The sequence below is a fragment of the Danio aesculapii genome, chromosome 25 (assembly GCF_903798145.1).
Source record: "Danio aesculapii chromosome 25, fDanAes4.1, whole genome shotgun sequence".
NCBI classification, from domain to species: domain Eukaryota; kingdom Metazoa; phylum Chordata; class Actinopteri; order Cypriniformes; family Danionidae; genus Danio; species Danio aesculapii.
Genome location: NC_079459.1, coordinates 21,899,150 through 21,924,551, shown reverse-complemented (window position 1 = coordinate 21,924,551; position 25,402 = coordinate 21,899,150). Strand labels below are relative to the sequence as shown.

At 34.5% G+C, this 25,402-nt stretch overlaps 1 protein-coding gene across 3 annotated transcripts in view; it reads left to right on the top strand.

The window, feature by feature from the left end:
- Positions 1-21,906, top strand: part of kiaa1549la (KIAA1549-like a) — a 116,425-nt gene extending 94,519 nt beyond the window's left edge. For 2 of the 3 annotated variants that reach the window (XM_056451902.1, XM_056451900.1), the window contains 10 exons: positions 1,773-1,900; positions 4,788-4,912; positions 6,691-6,923; positions 10,692-10,821; positions 12,516-12,884; positions 12,968-13,065; positions 16,219-16,358; positions 17,257-17,414; positions 17,613-17,687; positions 20,141-21,906. In XM_056451902.1, the coding sequence (XP_056307877.1) occupies positions 1,773-1,900; positions 4,788-4,912; positions 6,691-6,923; positions 10,692-10,821; positions 12,516-12,884; positions 12,968-13,065; positions 16,219-16,358; positions 17,257-17,414; positions 17,613-17,642 (1,411 nt within the window). In that variant the 3' untranslated portion in view covers positions 17,643-17,687; positions 20,141-21,906. The remainder of the gene's footprint in view (positions 1-1,772; positions 1,901-4,787; positions 4,913-6,690; positions 6,924-10,691; positions 10,822-12,515; positions 12,885-12,967; positions 13,066-16,218; positions 16,359-17,256; positions 17,415-17,612; positions 17,688-20,140) is intronic. The other variant, XM_056451901.1, reaches the window with a different exon arrangement.
- Positions 21,907-25,402: the final 3,496 nt, after the last annotated feature.

Genomic DNA, 25,402 nt, shown 5'->3' with positions numbered 1-25,402 from the left:
AAACAAATGCCCTATAGGTGTATTGGGTTGGCTAAATTGTCCGTATAGTGTTTGATTGTGAGTGAGTGTGTATGGATGTTTCCCAGAGATGTGAGATGAAACATGTGCTGGATAAGTTGGTGGTTCAGTCCGCTGTGGCGACACCGGATTAATAAAGGGAATGAATTTATGAATGAATGAATGAATTTAATCCAGTGATTTTAATGATGAATTTTCAGCTTCATTACTGCCGTCTACAGAGTCACATGAACCTTCAGAAATCACTCTATTATTATTATTATTATTATTATTATTATTATTATTATTATTATTATTATTATTATTATTATTATTATTATTAATGGTGATAGTAATAAAAGCAATAATGACTGGTCTAATCATTTCTTTTGAAAATACATACAATAAGTAATAACAATTTAAACAATTTTTGGATAAACAAAATAATAATAAAAAAAAAAAAAACATTAAAAACCCGACCCCAAACTTTTGACCTGTAGTGTATATAAACAAATATTTTATACAATATAGTAACGTATATATATTAAGATACACAGAAATATATGCAGTACTATATACGGTATATTTCATAAATAGAAACTTTTACTTTGGATGTAATTAATTGCTGTTATTTGTTTGACAGCACTAATATATCATATTTTATATATCACACTATATATTATATTTAACTGTGGAATAATTTATTATTTTAAAAAGTATATGTGGTTAAGTTTGTTTTCATATTCAGTCCTTCATCTGCAATTTATATTGCGTTTCATCTAATTTAGGTCTCTTGGCACCTGTTTGCTTTCTTCACGATTATGAGTTATATGCCATAAACAACTGTTTTTTCTATTTCCTTTGTTCCAGTAAGTCAGTGTTGATGTGATGTGCCTGCCAACAATCTTTCTAGCAGCAATGCTTTACAAGTCTGCTCAGCACATGATGTGCATTCTGATATGTGCACTCTGTGGCTCAGTGCTGCTGTTGATCCAGAGCAGAATTCATCCTGCTGTTGCACAGGACATTTTTTCATAAACCTGTTGATTTGGAGATTTCTGCCTTTTTACATAATAAAATATAAAGTCTAATGGGAAGAAAAAAATCCTAAATGCAGTTTTAAGTGTTTCTATTTTTTGCACTTTATCAATTTGCTTCTGTAGATTTTAACTACTGTTTTTATTTTTAATGTCTGTTTCCTTAAAATAAATAAAGACCATTTATTAAGCAATAAAAAAGGCCATAACTATTTTATTCATAATTAAAGTCTAAAGGTTTTTACAGAAGGATTTGTTAATGCATAATTCTCCTCATTATATTCAACATTTTATTATGCAAAAGGTTTTTTTCTGACTTTTTGCAATATTTTTAAAACAATGTAGTGAAAAAAAGATTCTCAAACCTTACTCTAAATGTTCAAATGATAATATTTTGTCTAGAAATATATGCAAATCAGTGCCTATTTAATTGAATAATGCATTATTTGCATATTTAAACCTTAATTTGATGAAAAGTGTGACGTTTTTAATGTAATGTAATCAACCAACTGGGAAAATATGATGATAACTATTAGTTCACTTTTCTATTTTATTATAGATTAACTATAATTGACTCTATTTATCTGCAGTGTCCTGCTTCAAATTGCACAAACATGATGAAGGATGTTTGTGGTTTAGTGCAGGTTAACAGAGGCCAGAGGGCTGTTAACTGTTAACCCAGCATCACACCACATGCTGCAAACTAACCATTGCCTCTGTTGCCATGGCAACTCGCAGCAGGTTGCCAAGCGAGGACGGCTCTCTTTCGAGCAGTGGATCTGGGAAGCTGAACACTGGCAGAAGCTCCACAGCTCGCAGATCCACAATACAGAAAACACCCAAAGAAGAGCAGCACGCCAGAAACGGTATGAAGACACACAAAGAAAAGGAGCAATACCATTCTTTCAAATGTTTATGAAATCTGTATTTTTTTTATCTAAAAGCATTAAAACAGCATATAAAAATTCTAACATTTTACATTTTAAAAGAACTTTATTGTAATTATTTTATAAAAGAAAACAAATATATGTATGTATGTGTGTGTGTGTGTGTGTATATATATATATATATATATATATATATATATATATATATATATATATATATATATATATATATATATATATATATATATATATATATATATATATATACACACACACTTTTTCTTCAATTCTATGAATACTATGAATACATAGAAGTATTTATATTTTTGCATGTATTATTTGCAATAGAATTTCATTATTCGTCATTTAAACATGATTAATACAATATACAAAAGTTATTATTATTATATAATGTTATAAATTTTGTATACTGCAAAATTGTGCTTAATAAAAGTGGTGTAAAAATATTAAAATAAAAAAAAGTTGCTAAAAGATTTGAAAGAATTTGACATTTAAACAAGGAAACAAATTCATAAATCAAAAATCCTAAATCTATAAGATACATTTATTGTAAAAAGTTTAAAAAACTGCATAATTTATTTGTATATTTTCAGAAGAAAAAAAAAAAAAACATTCTCAAAGCATTATAAAAAAGTGTTACTTTGTTTTGTTTTGGAAAACATTGTTAGTCTATGTGAACCAGACGCTGCTGCAGACTTTATTTCAGTTCGATAACAAATTTCTAAGTAAAGTGGAATATTGAGTAGCGGGGCGGGGTTTTGTGTTTGCACTCCTCCTCTCATCTTTCACTTGTAGCAAACTAAGGCCCGTTTCCTCTAATACGTTTTTGTTTTAATCCGCATAAGTTTTGCTACGGTCATCTTCACTGTATGCATATTTATAAACAACAGATATTTTATAAATGGCACATTTAGAACATTACTGCCTCCTTTCATTTTCAGTGAAAAATACGAAACATGCCCTGTCTCTTTTCCTGAATATCACTTTTAATAATCAATAATGGCCATTATAAAATTATAACGTACAATAAGTTTATACATTATAGGAAAAAAAAGGCAAGCAATCAGTCAAATGTGCAGAGTCAGTGTATGTGGTTACATATATTAATATATTAATTTATCTATGCGCTCAGCCAAAACATTTTACCTGAGAACAAGTAATAGATTCAAAAGACCAAAGTCAGGGAATGTCATCAGATATAGACAACAAGGGGATTTAAATATCATGTTTAACAAATATAGTGCGTTTAGATCCAGCAGTAGATTCTTGATGAACCGTCCAACGTCCACAGCTCTCACCTGGGGTTCTGTGCTCAAAGCACCTGCTGGCTACCTAGAGCTCAGACGAGCGCATACACAGGAGCGCATGCCAGAGTGTGTGTGTGGTTACGTGATGTGCAATTTCAGTGGTGTAGTGTGGACGGAGAGCTGTTCAGAAATGGTAGGTGACACCGCAGTGTGGACATGGATCATTTTTGTTCTAAAACACAGTTTTAAAACTAAAACTTCTTAGTGTAAACGGGGCCTAAAGGTTGGAGGGGTGTGGCTATCAATTCAATTCAATTCAATTCACCTTTATTTGTATAGCGCTTATACAATGTAGATTGTGTCAAAGCAGCTTCACATAAAAGGTCATAGTAAATAGGAACAGTGTAGTTCAGTTTGTAGTGTTTAAGTTCAGTTCAGTTTAGCTCAGTTCAGTGTGGTTTAATAATCACTACTGAGAGTCCAAATATTGAAGAGCAAATCCAACGATGCGCAGCTCTACAGATCCTGAACCATGCAAGCCAGTGGCGACAGCGGAGAGGGAAAAAAAACTTCACTAAAGGCGGAAGTGAAGAAAAAAAACCTTGAGAGAAACCAGGCTCAGTAGGGCACGACCATTTTAATTTTTCCGCTGGCCAAACGTCTTGTGCAGAGCTGCAGTCTCAGTGGCGGAGGCTGGAAGCTGGCCTCAGCGAAGACTCGTCTGTCTCTGGAGCGTCATAGGAAACAGTCTCATGTTCTCCACTCTTCCATGACCATCGCAGTAGTTGTTCAGGATTCGGCCAGGTCCAGGATATGGAAACCTTGGGATCATCTCGTCGTTGGTCTTGGATCGAATCAGTGACTCTGCATAGTCTGAGGGCCTCGGGAAGAGTATCCCCAGGTGGAAATGGAGAATAAAGAAAATAATTAGCGTAGCTGATGTTCACAGTGTATATCAGCAAGATGCATAACCTGTGTGGAAGCCCCCTAAGTGGTGCACTAAGTGTATGCTTTACTGAACAGATAGGTCTTTAATCTAGTTTTGAATTGGGAGAGTGTGTCTGAGCCTCGGACGTTATCAGGAAGGCTATTCCAGAGTTTAGGAGCTATAAATGAGAAGGCTCGAACTGGCATCATCAGAGAAAGACTATCATTCCAGAATAAAGATTTTGATGATAGATTACCAAAACAAGCAGTTTTTTTTCATTAGAATAACTTGCACAGATTAAATATTTACCTTAAGACTAAAAATGTGCCCAAGCAAAATAAACATCATATATTTTGATGTCACGCAGACTTTTAAACACAAAATAGTCAACCTGCATCAGTTCAGTGACTTAAACACATTCTCATACCAGGTTTTATCAGCAATTTTAAAGTCTTTGAACCTCAATACAGCGTCATTATTCACAAACAACTTCACCTAGAAATAAAACCTGCCATCCAAGATCTTACACGAACCCATAAATAAGTTCCTGTATCAGTGTCTCGGTGTCTAGCATCAGGCTTGTTTATTAGCATTTACAGCTGCACTTTTTGCTGATCCGCCTTTTACCCTCTTACAGTAATTTTATCAGTCTCCTGTGTGCTTTTTCCAGACCATTATGACTCTCTAACCGGCTCTCTGCGCCTCATCACCATCAAACCCATGGCGGCTCCGCTCAACTATTCCTATCCGGACTCATCCAACCACAGCCAAGACTCTGTCATCCTCAATGGAGAGGTGAGCTCATTAGAAACCTTTTATTGCTGATTTATTTGTACATGTGTTGAGGGCTTGTCAACAGGAACCTACTGTAAAGACACACAGAGTGGGCCTGAGATTATAGGAGCCCTATACAAAATTATGAGTTCATAAAAAACCCAACCGGACCCCAAACTCTTGATTGTGTTCTATCACAGCAGTTTTAGACTACATTTATGTGACAATGATGTTACCAAAAAGGGAAAAGTTCCACATTTACTCAATAATGTTTTAGGTTTAGAACATCCACATTTATACATCCATAAAAATGACCAGAAATGCTGTACTACATATGCCAGGCCAGTATTTGGTGCTGTCACCTTATTAGTAAACAGAACCTGTGGGGAAGTGATGATAACAGAGATAATGTTAGTCCTGTTTTAAATCTGCCACTATGCTGATGCACATGCATTTGTAGCTCCGCCCTTTTAAAAAAATCTAATTTGAATTTACACGACAGTAAACACAACGGCACAATTTGGATCACAGCCTAAAAGTAGCAGTTTCAAAGAGTTATAAAACACTATTTGTGTGGTATTTTGAGCTGAAATTTCTCACACTCTACATAAGAGGCTTATTTTACATCTTGTAAAAAGGGGCATAATAGGTGCTCTTTAATCTACACTCCTTTAAACACATACTTTGCATGTGCATAACATCCTAGTTTTCAAAGACTCTCGTTTTCGTGTTTTTACATAGACAACAGCGTTGTTTTTATATTGAATTTAAGTTTTCCGTCAAGAAAAAAATCCATTGTCATGTAAACAAACAGGCAAAACGCATTAACATTCAAAACGCATTCATTAATTTTCTTTTCGGCTTAGTCCCTTTTTTAATCTGGGGTCGCCACAGCGGAATGAACCGTCAACTTATTCAGCATATATTTTACGCAGCGGATGCCCTTCCATCAGCAACCCATCACTGGGAAACATCCATACACACTTATTCATACACATACACTACGTACAATTTTAGTTTACCCAATTCGCCTATACCACGTCTTTGGACTATGGGAGAAACCGGAACACCCAGAGGAAACCCACGCGAACACAGAGAGAACATGCAAACTCCAGGCTCGAACCAGCAACCTTCTTGCTGTGAAGCGAATGTGCTACCCAATTCGCCACTGTGTTGCCCCTATATTATATTATATTATATTATATTATATTATATTATATTATATTATATTATATTATATTATATTATATATTGTTTATTTGTTGATGATAGCTTGATCCAATTTAAGGAATCATCTAAAAATAATTCTTCTGCAATAAAACAGTCAAATAAATGATAAAATAAATAAAACCAAATAAAAGTTTCATATTTATAATCAGTATGAGCTTTATTTTAATATTAGTAATTCATAATTACTTTATAATATACAAAACTATTCACAATTTTATTAAAACATTATGTTACATTAGTAAATATATTGTTAATAGCATAGCACTTAGGGATAAGCATCTTTTTAACATTGACTGATTTGGAAGTTACATAGAAAGGACGACAATGCATGGCTTTATTGTAAAACAATTTGTATAACCGTTTACATAATCATTTCATGTTTTTTTTCTATAAAAATAATAATTTTAAATCTTGTGGTTTGGGGGCCCTATGTAACTTTCATATCATGAGTTTAGAGAGGATTTGCTCTGTAGACACTGTTTTTCCCTCAGGATCAGCCAAAAAAAATCTATTTTGGCTTACCAGCTAGCATGAAATTGAAGTAAATAACATGAGATTTGTACCTGCAGGTCAACATGGGGCTGAAGCAGAAGTCGGACATTGAGCATTATCGAAATAAGCTGAGGTTAAAAGCCAAAAGGAAAGGTTACAGTGATGGGCCGGGCAGTAGCGGGAGCGGCAGTGGACACATGTACAGCCATCGGGACAGGCTGAGGCGCGAAAACGCTTCCCTAGACCTGGAGGATTTGAGGGGGCCCAAAGAGGACAGGAAACCCTCCACTTACGTAAAGTACCGCAGGAGGTGGGTGGACACTAAATCCCTGCTCTTAGTCATCCCGAAATATTTAGAGAAGCTCAAATGTGTGTTTGTATATACAAGAAGCGAATGCAGAAGGAATGTGTATGGAATTGATTATGATATACAGTTTAGGGCAAATTATTAGCCCTTCAGAAAATGTATTCTTTTTCAAATATGATGATATGATTTTCAAAGTGATGTTTAATGGAGCAAGGACATTTTCACAGTATTTCCGATAATATTTTTATTTATAATAACTTATTTGTTTTAGTTTGCCCAGAATAAAAGCAGTTTTTTAAAAACCAATTAAAGGTTTTAATTATTATTAGCCCCCTTAAGCATTTTTTTTTTGATTGGCTACAGAACAAACCATTCATATACATACTTTACTATTTTTTATTTAATTTATTTATGTACTCTATTTACTTATAACAGCTGATTAAATGCACGGAAATACAAAATATTTTATCAAATAAAATAAGTGAGTTAGTTATAGGGCTCTATATAGAGATTTTAACGATCTAGCCACAGAGTCTAAAGTGCATGGCACAAAAGCATTAAGGGCATGTCTCTTGCAATTTTAAGGACGGAAAAATACACATTGCGCTGCGGCGTATGGTCTAACAGGATTGTGCTTATTTTCTTAATGAGTTATGGGTGTGTTTTGAGCATAACGTGCATTAAACCAATCAGAGACTCATCTCCCATTCCCTTTAAGAGTCAGTTGCGTTGCGCCATGGCGCATTTGCTATTTACATGGCATACTTTGTAAGTGGAAAAACTGAATGCTTGACTAGCAAGAAAACAGTTTAACAGACCATCTGCAGCAAGAATAAAGAATTAGCCTCCTCCATTCATTCATTTTCTTTTCAGCTTAGTCCCTTTATTAATCCAAGGTTGCCACCGCGGAATGAATCGCCAACTTATCCAGCATGTTTTTACGCAGCGGATGCCCTTCCAGCTGCAACCCATCTCTGGGAAACATCCACACACACTCATTCACACATACACTACGGACAATTTAGCCTACCCAATTCACCTGTACCGCATGTCTTTGGACTGTGGGGGAAACCGGAGTACCTGGAGGAAGAACATGCAAACTCCACACAGAAACGTCAACTGAGCCGAGGCTCGCACCAGCGGCTCAGCAACCTTCTTGTTGTGCGGCGACAGCACTACCTACTGCGCCACTGCATCGCCGGTCTTGGTTCAAAGCGGGAAAATTAAGGGCCCTATCATACACCCGGCGCAATGCGGCGCAAGGCGTGATGCAATTGTAGTTTGCTAGTTTCAGCTCGGCGCAAGAGTCGTTTTGACGTTTTGTGCTACGCTGTTTAAATAGCAAATGCATTTGCGCTCATATCTGCACCCATAGGCGTTCTGGTCTAAAAAAAGGAGGTGTGTTGAGGCGCATTGCTGGTGCGTTGCTATTTTGTGGAACTTAAATAGACGGTTCAATAGACCAGATCAAAGCTGGTCTATTGTCCAGCGCAGAGCGCGTTAGTTGTGCGCCTCGCTCACACATTGCTTGATACAAACAGGATGTACAGCAATACGCAAATCGCTTTACAAATGAAAAAGAATTAAAGAATTAAAATATTACAAAACATATTTTCTAGCCTACATAAATATAAAAACCATACTTTCATGCCTTCTTCATCTTGGGGGGCTTTTTCAGTTTATTCATAACAATTTGCTTTTGTATAATGTTATCATTATTAGCAGTATTATTTATTATATGCATATTTATATTTGTTTGATTAAAAACAAGCTTAGATTTGCCCACCTGTCAGGTTTTAGACCATATGGGGCACAGCATCTGTATTTGGATATAACTCAGTTTTGACCACACTTGTTATTATTGTTCATTTATTCGTTTGCTGGAAATTAGAACTGAATTTAGAAATAGTTTTGAAACAAATCTTTGAGCTTAACAAACAAAATTAATTATGTATAGGCTAATGGATGTCTGTGCGTACAACACGTTTCCCTATTCACGAGAGTGAAAGTGAAAGTAAATAATAAGGAGGCTCATCTCTCATTCTCACGCTGTAGATGCTCTGTTTAACTGTTTTCTCTCTAGTGAAGTGTTCAGTTTTTCCACTTACAAAGTCTGCCATGTAAATAGCAAATACGCTATAGCATGGCGCAACTGGCTCTTAAAGGGAATGGGAGATGAGACTCTGATCGGTTTATTCTCAAAACACACCTATAACTCATTAAGAGAATAAGCTCAACCCTGTTAGACTATGCGCCGTGGCGCAAAGTGGATTTTTCCATCCTTAAAATAGCAAAAGTGGATTCTGACGCCCTTAATGCGTTTGCGCCATGCGCTCTGGACTTTGTGTATGGATCATCAAAATAGAGCCCTAGGGTTGCACTGTTCTAAAAATAGCAACAATTTGCACCAAAACACGTCTTGCGTCTTATTGCGCCGGGTGTATGACAGGCTGCAAAAAAGTTATATAATTTTTCATAATTAACCAAAATGTTTAAGGCTTTCAGTTGTTTTGGTAGATTAAAAACATTAATCTTATTTTTAAAATCTATATATATATATATTGAAAAAGGTGAATAGTTGTAATAAAAATAACAGCTTAAATTGATATTAATTGATACAAAGACTAAAGTATTACATTTAGATGTAATTTTATTACAGTTTAAAACAACTGATTTCAATTCTTATATATTATAAAATGCATTTTATATACAGTTGAAGTCAGAATTATTAGCTCCCCTGAATTATTTTTCCCCCAATTTCTGTTTAATGGAGAGAGGATGTTTTCAACACATTTCTAAACACAATAGTTTTAATAACTCATTTCTAATAACTGATTTATTTTGTTTTTGCCATGATGACAGTAAATAATATCTTACTAGATATTTTTCAAGACAGGGGTTAATTAGGTTAATTAGGCAGGATAAGGTAATTAGGCAATTATTGTATAACGAAGGTTTGTTCTGTAGATCGAAAAAATATATAGCTTAAAGGGGCTAATAATTTTGACCCTAAAATGGATTTAAAAAAATAAAAAACTGCTTTTATTCTAGCTGAAATAAAACAAACAAGACTTTCTCTAGAAGAAAATATATTGTCAGACATACTGTGAAAATTCCCTTGCTCTGTTAAACATAATTTGGGAAATATTTAAAAAATGAAAAAAAAATCAAAGGGGGCTAATAATTCTGACTTCGAATTTTGAACTTTGTTGCTTAAGAAACATTTTTTATTATTATCAATATTGAATAACTGCTATAATTTTTTCTGTGATATATTACATTTTTTGATTAATAGAAGCTTAAAAGAACAGCATTTACTTTGAAAATAATTATTCTATAACACTGTAAATGTCTAGTAAAATGTTTGATCAATTTAATTAATAATTAATTAATATTTAATTAGTACATCATTGCTGAATAAAAGTAACAATTAAATTTTTTAAGTCCCGTCCTTCAAGTTTACAGCATTTTTACAGCATATAATTAATTTGCATAATTCCTACTATTGTGTGATTCCTTCTATTCCAATGTGTGCTAAAACAACACAGCTCTTGCAAATAAACAGCCCTATTCATTCTTATTCAGTTCCCCCTGTGGCATGAATGAAGATCTTTTTAATGGGCTCAAAAAGAGCATGTAATGTTTAGACATAAATATTTTAGCATGTGTAAAAATAGAAATGAATCATAACTTAAATTGCCCCTGACTTTCGTAACAATATGTTGGTTTATAAGGTCACAATACTGTACTTTTCTCTCCCTCTCTGTCCAGTGATTCCCACAGGGAGCCAGCATATTGGAGCAGGCAGTCTCTGAACACCCCGAGCCCAGTGGAGACGGAGATGGACATGCTGGTCATGAGGGAGAGATCTAGAAGGGGTATTCGCAACAGTGGCTATGATGTAAGTCCCTCATATAAAATCTTCTGTTCTAAACTCATTCCACTCTGCATGTGTCACTCACAGTTCTTAGAGCCAGCTGAGATTCGTTTTGCTTTAGCAATGGCTATCAGCTCAAGTGTGCTTCGAAGCTTAGATTAAGGTGATTAAGTTTAAACCTGGCTTATGACAGACGAGAGCTTGAGATGATGTAAATATAATAATGGCTTTTTTAATTATGTGGATTGGAAATTTGTGGAATGAAAGCTGGCACACTAATAAGGGCCAGAGCCTCTCATTTCAGTCACTAGTGTGCCTGTAATATCATGGGAGTGATTTTTACCATTACAATTCAGTTAGTCACCTCCATAATGCATACAAATAGCCTCACTCGCATCCGGGTCACGGCACCAATTTACAAGTGCACAGCATCTGTTTAGTTTCATCTCCACCTCTTCTCAAGGGGTCTTGAACCTTTCTGGTGAGGAAGAGAGGTGCATTAACATGAACACTACAGAATACAGCCTGTAGCATCTGTTGCTAGTGTGTCTATTAGTGACCGGGAGAGTGAAGTTTACCTGCACAGATCAAAATTGCTGGCCTCCATTACACTCAGCGCCTCTAAACATGTGGGATTTAAATAATTGTGCTTGACATGGGAGGCACGTGCACAAAAGTGGACGCTAAATAAGGCAACCTCTAGCATCAGTTGCTAGTGTGTGTCTTGAGGCCAGAAGCATGAGGTTTATTGGTACAACTCACACTAGCTGACCTCCGTTATACTCACCCCCTAAACTTCTCTTCTATATGGGTCACGGCACCAATATACCAATGCATGCAGTTGCATTTTCTCCATTTTGAGGTTGAATTGAAACTACATTTCTGACATCAAGGTGAGATGCACTAAAAGGAATATAAAACTACAGAATCTAGCAATCTTGCTAGTGTGTCTATTTAAGGAAGGAGAGTGAGATTTACCTATATACTTTATTATAGCTGGCCTTTATTACACTCATATCCCTAAACCTCATCTGGGTCATGCCACCAGTAGCTATTTATCCATCCAAAGATGCAAATGGATTAATGGATGGATTAAAGCGTAAAACTGTAATATCGCATAAAACAATTGCAAATAAAGCACAGTTTCCATCCAACCATTCAGAACTAAATTGTCAATTCCTCATAAACTGACAGCAAATATCAAAAAGAAAAATGGAATTTGCTGCAGTAGGAGAAACCACCGTGGGTCTTTTTTGTTATATAATAAATTACTTGCACCTAAGAAGATGAAGACGAAATGCAATGAGTGCACAGGTGCTGTTGGAGGTGCAAGACCTCTCAGATGTAGATGCTCAAGAGAGTTCTGGGAGGTAAAAATACAAAACCACTTTGGTAATGGATTTTGGTAAATGACCAAAACAACATTTCAGATGTTGTCCCTACTCATAGTGCGATATTCGAACCAGAGATTCCAATATGGGTGAACTAAAATGGAAACTGCAGCCTCTAATGTGCTTCTTGAGGCCAGGGGAGTGAGATGTACCCCAACAACTCTTACTAGCTGGCCTGTTATTCTTACCCATCTAAACATCACACCCATTCGGGTCACAGCACCAATGAATCCCCTTCATTTACTGTACCTCTAGTCAGTTGCTTGTGACCACACACTAGGAACATTTAAGAAGTTATTTGATGTCTCCTCATTGAATCCACCACAGGGTGAGCCTGAACCCTTTGAAGAGACAGATGTGGACCGCCTTCTGAGTTCCCTGGGCTTTGGCGGTGGCCACCAGGTCAAAGGCCACTCCGACTCATCCACCCTGAGCTCGCAGCCCTCCATCGATGAAGTGAGGCAGCAGATGCACCTTCTCTTAGACAACGCCTTTGGTTTAGCCTCTGCCGAACCAACCCCAGCAAACCACCACCACCATCACCACCACCCTCACAGTGCTTACAACCCCAGTCATGGCAGCCCTTACCTGGACGGAGTCACCAGCGCACCTGGGACTATGAACCACCCCAGTGGAGCTCTACAGCGCGGCTCCTCCTTTGGGCCGGACATGCACCAGTGTAGCCTCCCCAAACCAGTGAGTGCCACCCTTTGACATTATTCACCATTACAATATGTATGCAAACGTTTGTTCACTGGTCACTGTGATTGACTCTGCAGGGATTCAGGTTTACCCAGCTGCCTGATATGGGTTTGGGCTCCCCACCACCCCTCATTCCTCCAAGAGGTGGAGTCCCACCTGGAACTTCACTTAGATGGTGAAAGAAACTTTCGAATACATGTTCACACTGACTTTTGTGTTCATATTGATATTTGAAGCACACGTCATATTTTATTATACTACGGTGTTGCTGAATTCTTGATTCTCATTGGTTTATGAACATTTAAGATGAACAAGTAGTTCCAGGCAGGTGTTTTATGTCACTGCACTAAATGTTTTTCTTAAAAGTGCAGTAGGTGATCTGCCAGACGTCAGCATAATAGCTTTGAAAATTTACGTCCCTCCCCTGCCGTCCAAAGCCACGCCTATTTAAGTCATGAATGCACAAAGAATAGATGACGATCTAATGACAATAGACAACCTTATATAACACTAGATCATGTCATTCACGTTAGTAACTTCTATGGAGACACGCACTTAGTCCAGCGTAGTTGTTGACAGGCCAGTGGGTGCATTAATTATATTTCCTGGCATTGGGGTAAAGTTGGTTTTATATTCGCACATTCCGACTTTCTCCTTAATAATATAATTTCAGAAAAGTATTGTTTGCAAATTCTAAATAGAGAAATCATATAATCAGCCAATGACTGTAAAATATGACATTGTTTACATTCAATTAAACAGTGCTAATGTTGTTTTGAAGTTATGCTCGCTATTTCAGACCCAATATTCAAAGTAACGTTAGAGTGGGAGCGTGTCACAGGTTGTCACTATTCAAAAATGAACGAATGTGCGAATATAAATCAAACTTCACCTTAGTAAACCTGGTTACGTGGAAGAGCACTATTTATGTTTTGTTATTCAACTAAATAAAAATCAGATCAGAAAAAAAGAGTGGTAAAAACAGATATGTCCTGCCATCTTTTTACATCACACTTACATTACCAAGACACAAGTGACTTTTCATTTTCAATTGTGCTCGCTGATCCTTGTACATCGCTTGTTTTCATCTCTTTTTACACTTGAACAGCTAAATGAATGCTTACGTTTATTTAACCGACTATATTATGGATGCTGTAAAAGATACCTCATGAACTTGAAAATAGTCAATCTTTCGCTGGACGTTTTCAGTGGCTGAAAAACACCACCGTGCATATAAACCCATTCATAAACAAGAACACAATCTACATAAGCTTTGTGTGACTAAAATGGTTTTAAAACCTACCTGTCTAAAAGTAATACTTTAGCCATGGTGTCATCCTTCTGATCATTGTTTTGAACTGCATAACGTCATTTCCCTCCAGCGTTATATTGATTCAGGGTTTAGAGAAGTTCTGATACTGCATTTTTGGCAATAGCCTTTTCAAAAACAATCTTTCTTTTCATGGATACAAGGCCACGTTGGTCTTTCAGAAAGAAGTTCAGGTTGATGCCGAGTTTGCCTGATGTCACTCTTTAGGTGGCCATGCTTAACATGCACGTGCAAATGACAGATCTGTCTGCGTGAAGAGGCTGTGCAGAAATACACATTTAAATTTGTTGACAGACAGTTTGAGTTACCTACTGTAATTTCAGTTATTTGTCGGCCCGATGAATTTTAATTGTATGAAATTTTTTTTTGTCTTATGCCTTACCCAGAATATAAAAATACATTTTACACTTTATTCAGAATGTGACTTTTTAACCAGCACAACAAATAAATGTTTCTGAAGGCAATCACCTACTGCACCGTTAATTATTTTTGAAATTCTGCAACACCAAAAGAACCAAAACCTAAAAATGTATTAAACAACAAGATAAAAATGTATATGAATTATTTCCATGTTTTTACCTAAAAAGCAAATGTTATTATGTATGAAATGCACATACTTTTTTCTCTTCCATAGAAACACATACAATACATTTCTGGCGCACACACACACACATGCACAAATAGGCGTTGTCTGTGCTGTCCAGTAACCTTTTAAAGAGGAAATGAAGCACTCTGTCAAGTTGACATTATTTTGTACATTGGATTCCACTTGAATGAAAATATATTAAACAAACTTGATTAATGTAAACATTTAGAAGAAAACGGCATGTTTTACTATAGATTTCAGACCTAGAGCGCCACCATCTTGGAATGTTGCTGTGTCTGACGTCACAGAGTTGGTTCCGTTCCCTCAGATGAACAGATACAATGGAAGTAAAGGACTGAACAGGGAGACTGTAAAGCCTAATTTAACCCAATGCGTGAAGTTGTGGACGTGGAATTGCTCAGTCCGGAAGTGTTCAGTCCGTTACTACCATGGTTGAAACCCAAACAGTCCAGTTTGGTTTGAACACAAAATGAAGTGAGGACTGTAGTAGTGAAAAGTGAAATTACCCACCATCATTATGTCAGTACTGGACCTTGTTGAAACAATGGTTGAAACCCATATAGGCAGTCAGGCGGCGTAATACAGAAAGTGGACCAAAGCGCATCAAATGATCGGTAATTAAAAGAGAAAAAGAAAAATAGAATAAATATATACATTTTTTTATTAGACACACATCCGAGGCTTGTATTTGCACCAGCTCCATGTCCACAACCAACCCTGTGACATCAGACACAGCGATATTCCAAGAAATCTATAGTACAGTACAGCATGCCGTTTTCTTCTAAATGGTTACATTAATAGAGTTTGTTATATATATTTCCATTAAAGTCAAAATCAATTTACAAAATAAGGTAAACTTGACTGAGTTTTATTTCCCCTTATTATTTCCCCTTAATTTTCACTATTAAAAATTGTGACATTTTCAAGTATTTCTATGTTCTATTAAAAAAATAAAGCAATCAACAATTAGATCAATTAGTAAACAAGTAGATAAATGTAAGCTGAAGAAGTGAAATATTCAATTAGTCAACATTTGTTTAGTTATTTTTATATTATCAAATGAGTATCAATTATTCTTAAATGATTATGACTATCATATTTCTCTTCAGAACTTGATGAGCTAGAAATACATATCCAGCTGATCCCAGCTCACAGTGAGAAAACATTTGATATTTTTAGGCAGCATTCATACTGTACCACACAGAATTACTGCGATGAGCCTTGTGTATATTTATATAAGTGTTTTCCTCTGCGATTCTGTGGCTGGCATGCACTGAAAGCGCTGCTGACTGCATTGAGGTGTGTTATGCGGCTCTGAGGCGATGCTGGCCAGCGTTTCCCCCTGGTGGCCTCATCACAACATAACAAGCCTTCTTCATGTGTTACTGTAGCTCCACACCAGACATGAGTCTGAAGCCGCGGGTCTCCGAGGCCTCTGAAATGAGTCAGCACAACGGCACCCCTTACCTGCCCATCAACAGAGCTCCGTTCCCTGCTGTCACTGTCGACGAGTCCATGACCAGCTACTCAGGTCAGCGCGCAGAGTCTGCAGAGCTGTCGAAAAATAAAACAACACCGGGTTTAGATACTGACCCAGGTGGATTCATGGTTTACAGAAAGAAAATATGATGTAAAAATGGTTTGGCTTCTGCTCTAGATGATTTCTACTAAGAGAAACTAGCACTCATAAAAATACTGACATGTCTTTTTGAACATTTAATATGGTTATATATATATATATATATATATATATATATATATATATATATATATATATATATATATATATATATATATATATATATATATATATAATTTTTTATTTATTTTTTTTTATAGGTGCGTAATAATACCACCAGGGTTAATTAAAACCATATTTTTAATATGGACCATGATGTATACCACTGTAATACCATTCACATGTACCATGGAGGAAAAAATCCATCTGTAATGTGGTAATATACTAATATGCTATGATTTTCGATGCCATGTTAGTATTAAAGATAATTTTTTAATATAATATTTTATTGTGTTTATTTTTTTTGTTAAAAATATATTTTTTTAGTGTATAATACATTTTTAAGTGTATAAAATAGTCTTCTCATGTATTGAACCATGGTAAAAATCCATTTTATGTGGGCCATGACATGTACAATGTTTGTGATGTGTACCATATACCAATATACTTTTTTATCCATCATGATTTTTGACATGTACCATGGTAACAATGCTTTTTTTTTTTACATGTACCACAGTAATATAATCATCTTTGACATTGTATCATAGCAATACCATAGGTTTTCACATGTATAACAAAATAAAACAAACAAAAAATGCTGTGGCTTTTTTGGAACACTAATATAGTACTAATATCATGTCTTGAATGCATTTTAAGCTAATATTTTTGTCTACCATTTATCATGTTGCAGGAAACCCAATGACAGCAGTATATGCCATATCTGCCAACCGGCCAGGGTACTCGGACTACTTCGTCCTGTCTCCACCGTCCTCGTACCGCAGCCCGTCCTGGATGTCCTACCCTCCAGAACCAGAGGACCTTCCGCACCAGTGGAACGACACAGTAAAGGCAAGCTCTGCTTCTGTTTATAGTCAACATGACTAAACCTACCCGATGAGTGCTAACACATCTGGTACTGTGACCTTATTATGTCTTCTTATTATGCTTTAAGAATGAATAGTCCACCTCTGGGTTTCTGGATCGTCTCTGCTGTGTCGTTTTAAATTGAAATGTTTTTATGTTGATCTTTTTTCTTTTTTTTTACAGAACCAGTGTCACCTGGAGACCATCTGCTGAACTGGAGTCATTTCTGATGTTGAGCAGACACAGACATTTAACAGGGTACTGGGACTTTTAGATATTTTGGCACTTTGCATTATGATTCTGTTTGTGTCCAAGAATAATTTTGTAAATCATTTACATTGTATCTGATCACAACTTCTTATTAATGATATTAAAAATGGACATTAATCACAGCAAAAAACATGACATAATTTTTTTTATTAATGAAATACAGTTGAAGTCAGAATTATTAGCCCCCTTGAATTATTACCCCCCTGTTTATTTTTTCCCTCAATTTCTGTTTAACAGAGAGAACTTTTTTTCAACACATTTCTAAACATAATAGTTTTAATAACTCATTTCTAATAACTGATTTATTTTATCTTTGCCATGATGACAGTAAATAATATTTGACTAGATATTTTTCAAGACACTTCTATACAGCTTAAAGTGACATTTAAAGGCTTAACTAGGTTAAATAGGCAGGTTAGGGTAATTAGGCAAGTTACTGTATAATGATGGTTTGTCCTGTTGACTATCTGAAAAAATATAGCTTAAAGGGGCTAATAATATTGACCTTAAAATGGTTTTTAAAAAATTAAAGACTGCTTTTATTCTAGCCAAAATAAAACAAATAAGACTTTCTCCATATGAAAAAATTGTATCAGACATACTGATAATACATAATTTCCTTGCTCTCTTAAGCATCTTTTGGAAAATATTTCAAAAAGAAAAAAAAATTCAAAGAGGGCTAATAATTCTGACTTCAACTGTATATTTTTATATATTTTGTTGTATGAAATGTTATCAGTATTCCCTTATAAATAATACATGCTATTTAATTAAATTTACAAGTCATGGTTGCTCAAAAACAGCCCACATTTCTGAAATCTACATATTTATTTCTTATAGAAAGCCAGTAAAAACGTTTTAATAGATTATCAATAAGCATACATATTCTGCTTTATCCCCTAAATTTGGTTCCCAGAGGATTGTAAGATAAACATTTAAAATTAAGGAAAATATAAATACAATAAAAAATATATATAATTGTAAAAATGTTAAGAAATTCTGAAAAAAAAATTGTTTTGTTTTTCTATTTTGAGGGTTACAAATATGCTGTTTTATTCCTGTACTAAGAACTGACTTTAGTTAGTTTCGTTTTTTTTTTTTTTGCATAACAGAGTTAACGTAAAAAAAATGTTTGCTTATAATGTAATAACATTGTTTTAAACCAAAGGTGAAGAGAGAATATGCATCGTCACTTGCTCTAAATTACTCACAGAATGTTTTTCTCCTCTTTTTGTGCGCAAGTTGAATTTTTACTCTTTTAACTTTCTTACCTTCCACTGAAGTCGCGATTGAGGCAAATACAAACGCTCATTTTACATTATCTGCATCAACCGGTGGACATTTGCTTCTGTTCTTGCTTTAGCATTGACTTTACTTTTAATCTAATTAATCTAATTGATGTGAACGTAACATAACAGAGGATAGTATGGTGACATTTATTAGTAACAATATGATCATAATATCCTTATTAAATATTCCAATTAACAGGTCCATTTAATATTTGATTTTTCACTAATGTAAGCTTTATACTTACAAGCTATTATTTGAAATCTATCATGAGTTTTAAATACTCCAGCTGACCCTCCTGCGTGAGTTTTTTATTGAGACCATTACTTAGAATGCATCGTGTTCTAAAGTTCCCATGGGAATGTGTCAAGCTTTTCACGTGACTGACCAGCCCCAATGATCTATGTATATATTGAATTTTCATTCTTTTTGCCCATATTGTGAAATATCTGATACTCTGATTCTCAAATATGTGTTAGAACATATATTACGTCTTTTAAACAGCTTAATCATATTATTTGTTATATGACGGGTAATGAGTGCTGTCATGTTTAGTCTTGCTGCAGGAGAGATCCAAGCTGCTGGATTTACATCATGTTTATTCATAACTTTCTTCTGAAATATATCTATATAAGTAACTTTTTATCTGAGAGTGGAATAGTGAAAATATTATACAGACAATATATAACATAAACAGTGTGTATCTTACGTGAATAAAGCACATCGTCCAGTTATATTGAAAAATAATTCTTATTGCCGTCTCCATAGACATCTGTGTGTATTTTACAAACCTTAAATAGTATGTTTTGCTAGTAGGTATGTGTATTTGAATGTCTGAAACCTAAAATAAATGTAATTTGTTTTTTAAAAAAGGATAATAGTGGTTTATGACAAGTACTGCGCATCTCTTTCTGTGCCTCAGAGTGATTTTAATTTTAGCAGTTGATGACGTGCATTTTGAACATTCTAATCACACCAGTGTGATCGTATGCTTCAGGGACCATCCAAGGTTGAACCGGTGCAAACATATGCATGAAAGGGTTAAACATTTCAAATCTGTATGTTGTCATTCTTTTTTGGAACAAAGACTGAATGACACAATGCCGTAACTGTCCCTTTAAGATGTACACTAGCAATGTGTTTGTATTTTTCAGGGTCGCGCACCACCAAAAAGAATCCCGAATTCAGCGACCCTCAACCGACCACAACACTTGGCCAAAAACAGCCAACCAGACCCCAAAGCCACAAGGTCACCTGCCAGCCTAAGCGAGATGCAGCACCCGATGAACCAACGTCAACAGTGAGGGTAAAACCCACCACAACAACAACTGCTCACTGGCCAAAACTGTGTTTTTCTTAAAGCTTTTTCAAATTAAGAAGTGTTATATCTTATGCAGGTGGTTTTATGTGCATTTTAAACACCCGATTACTAATAACAAACAACTAAAACGCGTTTTTTTTTCATCGCTTCATCAATGCCTATCTGTGTCTTTTGCTCTCATTCATGCATTTTTAAAAAAAATAAATGCAGATTATTTTTTGTGCACTCTGTATGGCTTATGTACGTAAAAAACAAACAAACAAACAAAAACGATGATGACGATGGATGATGTTAAACGAATCGAACATTTGGAAGGATGTGACATCCTGTACTGTATTTACTGTAGTCACAATGCAAAAAAAAAATAGTATATGCTTTTTCTTTCTCTCAAAAAATGCCATAGTTTATGCTGTATTGAAGTGTTTCACGATGCACAACCGTTCATGAAAGGCATGAATTGTGTTTTACGTGTGATTTGGGAGGATAGCCATAAAGTGGACAAATGATGAATGGATGGAGGGATTCATATTTTTACTAGCCTTTTTGTAAGAGTAAGGAGAACGACATATTATATTGCCTTATAAAAAGGTACCAAAATATATATCTATATCTATATATATGAGATCAAGTATGCAGCATACGCCAAAATTGACTTGAAATCTGATTAAACGAAAAGTGTAGCATAGTATTATAATATAACAGAAATGTGCTATAACTAAGCAAGTATGGTGTTACAGAAGTAACATTAGGCATGTGTTCTTATAAGAATGAGTCTTATGCATGTAGTTTGGACATATGAATCATAAGGGCTTTGTATGTCAAGAAAGTCCCATATTTTATTGGGCAGTTACAGAACGGATGTCTACTGTAAAAAGAGTCATACATGGCAAATATCCCATTAAATAGATGCTACATGTTACTGTACTTTAAAAAAAAACTTTTTTAATTTATTTCTTTTTGGGTTTAAAAGTCTGTTTTGTTGCAATGAATCAAGCTAGATAATCGGATTATGAAAATAACATAATGTGTTGTGTAAATTATTACAAATGCCACTGTTGTTTGATTTGTGTTGAAATGAACATCGTCCTTTCTGTTTAAGTTCGGTGGTGCGGGGGATGTGCAAATATCTATCATGTAATTAAGTTTTTCTTTTCAAAACTTTTTATATCAATCAAATCACCCTCTTTTTTTGGCCAACAACGAAGGACATTCTGCTAAAAAAAATGTTACCAATGTAAAATATTGTGCTTCAGATGTTAAAAAAAGAGAAAAAAAGACAAAAAAAAAAGCCTCGTTGTGAACCTATGTGGAAAAGTTGTGTAATATTCATTATGTGTACATCTTCATCATAACAAATAAGATGTTGACTTCTTTTCCTACTTATACAACACTAAACAACCATATTTGCCAGATGTACTGTATATTTCCCTTCGTTAATGTAAAAAAAAAAAAAAAATCACTTTAAACGTTTTTGTTATTTTTCTTTTCTTCCTGATAATTTTATTGAGCATAATGTAAAATAACCATCATTTCAATGGTTTAACACTTTGGAGGACTCATGTTTTTGTGGGTTACACACTGAATCAACTCTAATAAAAACTAAGAAACATTTGATCATTTTAAAAATGATACAAAATGAGTAATGTTGTCTTCTTTATTCTACAGGGATCAACTGTGGTGAAGTACAGTATCTGTATTAACTGTGTTTACTCTTCTACAGAACATTATATCATACGTTTTACTCTACAAAATTCCATAAGAATGTAGTTTGTTATCTGCGCAACTAACCATGGTTTTACTATTACAAAAAGAAAATACAGTAGTAACAAATAAAGCATTTAACCATGGTACTTGCAGTAAAACTGTGGTTATACGTGATGCGGTAATAAGCCAGCCAAAAAACAATGATTATTGCTTTTTTTTACTGTAATAAACCATGGTTAATTTTTGGAATAGGAATTTTAAGCTTATATTTGTCAACATGTTTAGTTTTTAGTCATTTTTATATAATAGATAATATGATATTTTGTTATTTTAAACACTTCAATCATGATAAATTATTACCAGTATCAGTAATACTCTGTTTTATCATCTTCATGAAAATTAACCATGGTTTTACCACACATTTTATAAGTGTTGAGATAAATATGTAGTTTAACTGATTCCTGTAGCAAAGCTACGTATGGCTAATTTGTGGTTAGGCTACTAGGGTTAAGTAAAAAAAAAAATTATCTGGTTTATTTGTAGTAAAACCATAGTTAAATAGTTTAGTAAAACCACTGCTAATTTATGGTTACCTTGGTTAAAATACAAAAAAAAAAAAAAAAAAAAAAAACGTGTTGTTTATTTGTAGTAAAGCCAAACTAGTTAAATAATATTAGTTTAGAGAATCCATGGTTAATTTTTGGTTAGCCTACCAAGTTTTCACACAAAAAAAATCTCGTTCTTTGTAGTAAACCAGTTAGACTGCTGTATACTTATTAGCACCAGTTCATTCACGGTTACCATAATGTGGAATTTTTTTGTAGTAATACTTTGTTTAAAGTGCTTAATGTATGCTCTTCGTCCATTTTAAATCCATTAGCTTCTGTAAACAATCCGTTGACCATTTCTTAAAGTCTTTCATATGTTGTCCACTAGAGAGCAGCACTACCACTCTTATCCAGTACGCTAACTAAAACTTCCTCCGCCAAAATCATTCCTGGCGTTGATGGAGAGGCTTTTATTCACTTTGTAAAATCCATTATGTCCTCTAACTCTAGTTTAAGCACACTCCGAGCCGTATTTTCCCCTCCTGCTTTAGATATTACGCTGCCTTCCGTTTGTTTACATCCCCGTCCCTTAAGGGATCCGTTCAGTCACATCTCTACCTGGCAAGGTGTCTTTTCTGTCGGACTGTCCGGGCGGGGCTGCTGTCAGAACGGCTGAGGTGAGTTTCTCTGACCGCTGCCGGAGGGTGAAAGCGGCCTGTCCACTTCTATCTCGTCTCTGTCTCTTTATCTGTGACAGCAAAGCCATTCAGAGCCGCTTGAGTCACATCAATCACCGCGGGGACGAGGCCTCTGTCTGCCTCAAATGTCTGACTGTGTTTAAGTCGCCTGAACTGCACTAAAAAAGTTACACCGAGTCTGGATTTTGCTGTGATTCACTCGAAATGGCTTCTGGTACGGTAATATATTATTTTAATATTGACCAAGAGAACTCTAAACTAACAAGTAGCTAAAATAAAGTGAAATCTGGGAATCGGTAGCCTAATTTTTACAGTCTAATATGGTTCAGAGCTGTAACCGTATTACATTTAGAGAAGTATTACAAGTACAGCACGTTACGTAATTCCATTACTTTTTAAAGTAACGAGTAAAGTAACCCATCACTTTTTAAAAATAATAATATTTGAGTTATTTTTTTTTAAATGTAATGCGAGTTATACTTTTTATTTTAATTAATTAGCTTTTCAAAATAAATTGCTGAATTAAAATTGGCAGTCACACGCAGTCAATGAGAGAATGTGTTTATTATTTTGAACGCATCAAAGAAAAGGGAATTATCTCAGTGGACAGTGACTTGCCTACGACAAATAGTACAAAATTAGCAAACATGTTGCTTTAAACTTTCAATAACATATACCTAAGGCATGTATAGCTCTGGGTTAAGGAAGTTTTCAAATAACATCATCCTAAAATATAATTTTGTTAATGTGTTTTTTTATTGGTAAATGAAGGTGTAGGTTATACAATGTGTTGTTAATGGCAGAACACCTTTATTAAATGAAGCAAAAAAAAAAAGATCTGAAAGAGATCAAGCCTCATCCAGGTAATAAAACGTAACGCTAAACTAACTCAAAAGTAACGTAACACATTACTTACTATAAAAAGTAGCTATAAGTAAATCAACACTGGCTGTAATGAAACTTTTTTTGTGTGTTTGTGGGGGACGTATTGTTTAAAAATACAATTAAAATGTTATTTATATTTTTAAATATAACATTATACAGTAAACATAATTGTATATGTTGTAAAACTTCAGTGCACCTTGAAAATGATGTAGAATCTTTTATTTTGTAAAATAAATGAATCAATACTTTAGTTTTAAATTGTTTTATTCGTCTTCTTCTTCTTCTTCTTCGTATTATTATTATTATTATTATTATTATTATTATTATTATGATAATCATTGATGCTGTATATTTTAACACTAGCTATTTCTTTGGAACAAATACAATTTCTTAGCCCTAAGCTTTCATTTTCTAAATTAAGATTAATTGAGGTGGTTGTTTATTTTATGTTTTTTACTATATGTTCATTCATTCATTCATTTTCTTTTCGGCTTAAGACCCTTTATTAATCTGGGGTCACCACAGCGGAATGAACCGCCAACTCATCCAGCATTTGTTTTATGCAGCGGATGCCCTTCCAGCTGCAACCCATCACTGGAAAACACTATATGTTCATTTATCAGCTAATTTATTTAGCTATTTTATCCTGGAAATCTGATTTATGGCAGTATAAAAATTACATATACAAGTTCATATTTGGATTTCACATATATAAAATATGTCATACAAATATATATTTTAAATATTGACAAAAAATATTATTTCAGTATTAATGATATCAATAATATCAATTATGTGCATATATGTTTTATATTTATGTTCATATATGGCCAAAGAGAGAGATTTGAACGTGTACAAATTTGTAATTTCAGTGGTTGGAAAAAATACCTTGTATGCAGTCTTTTTTTTTTACTATATTACGAAATATATGTTGCATATGACATATTTTATGTACGTATGTGAACCCAAATATGAACTTGTATGTCATATATGTAATTTGAATATATTTCCATACTATAAATTTCTTTATGGGATAACTAATATACAGTTGAAGTCAGAATTATTAGCCCCCATTTGAATTTCTTCTTCTTTTTTTAATATTTCCCAAATGATGTTTAACAGAGCAAGGAAATTTTCAGAGTATGTCTGATAATATTTTTTTCTTCTGGAGAAAGTCTTATTTGTTTTATTTCAGCTAGAATAAAAGCAGTTTTTAATTTTTTAAAATTCATTTTAAGGTCAAAATTATTAGCCCCTTCA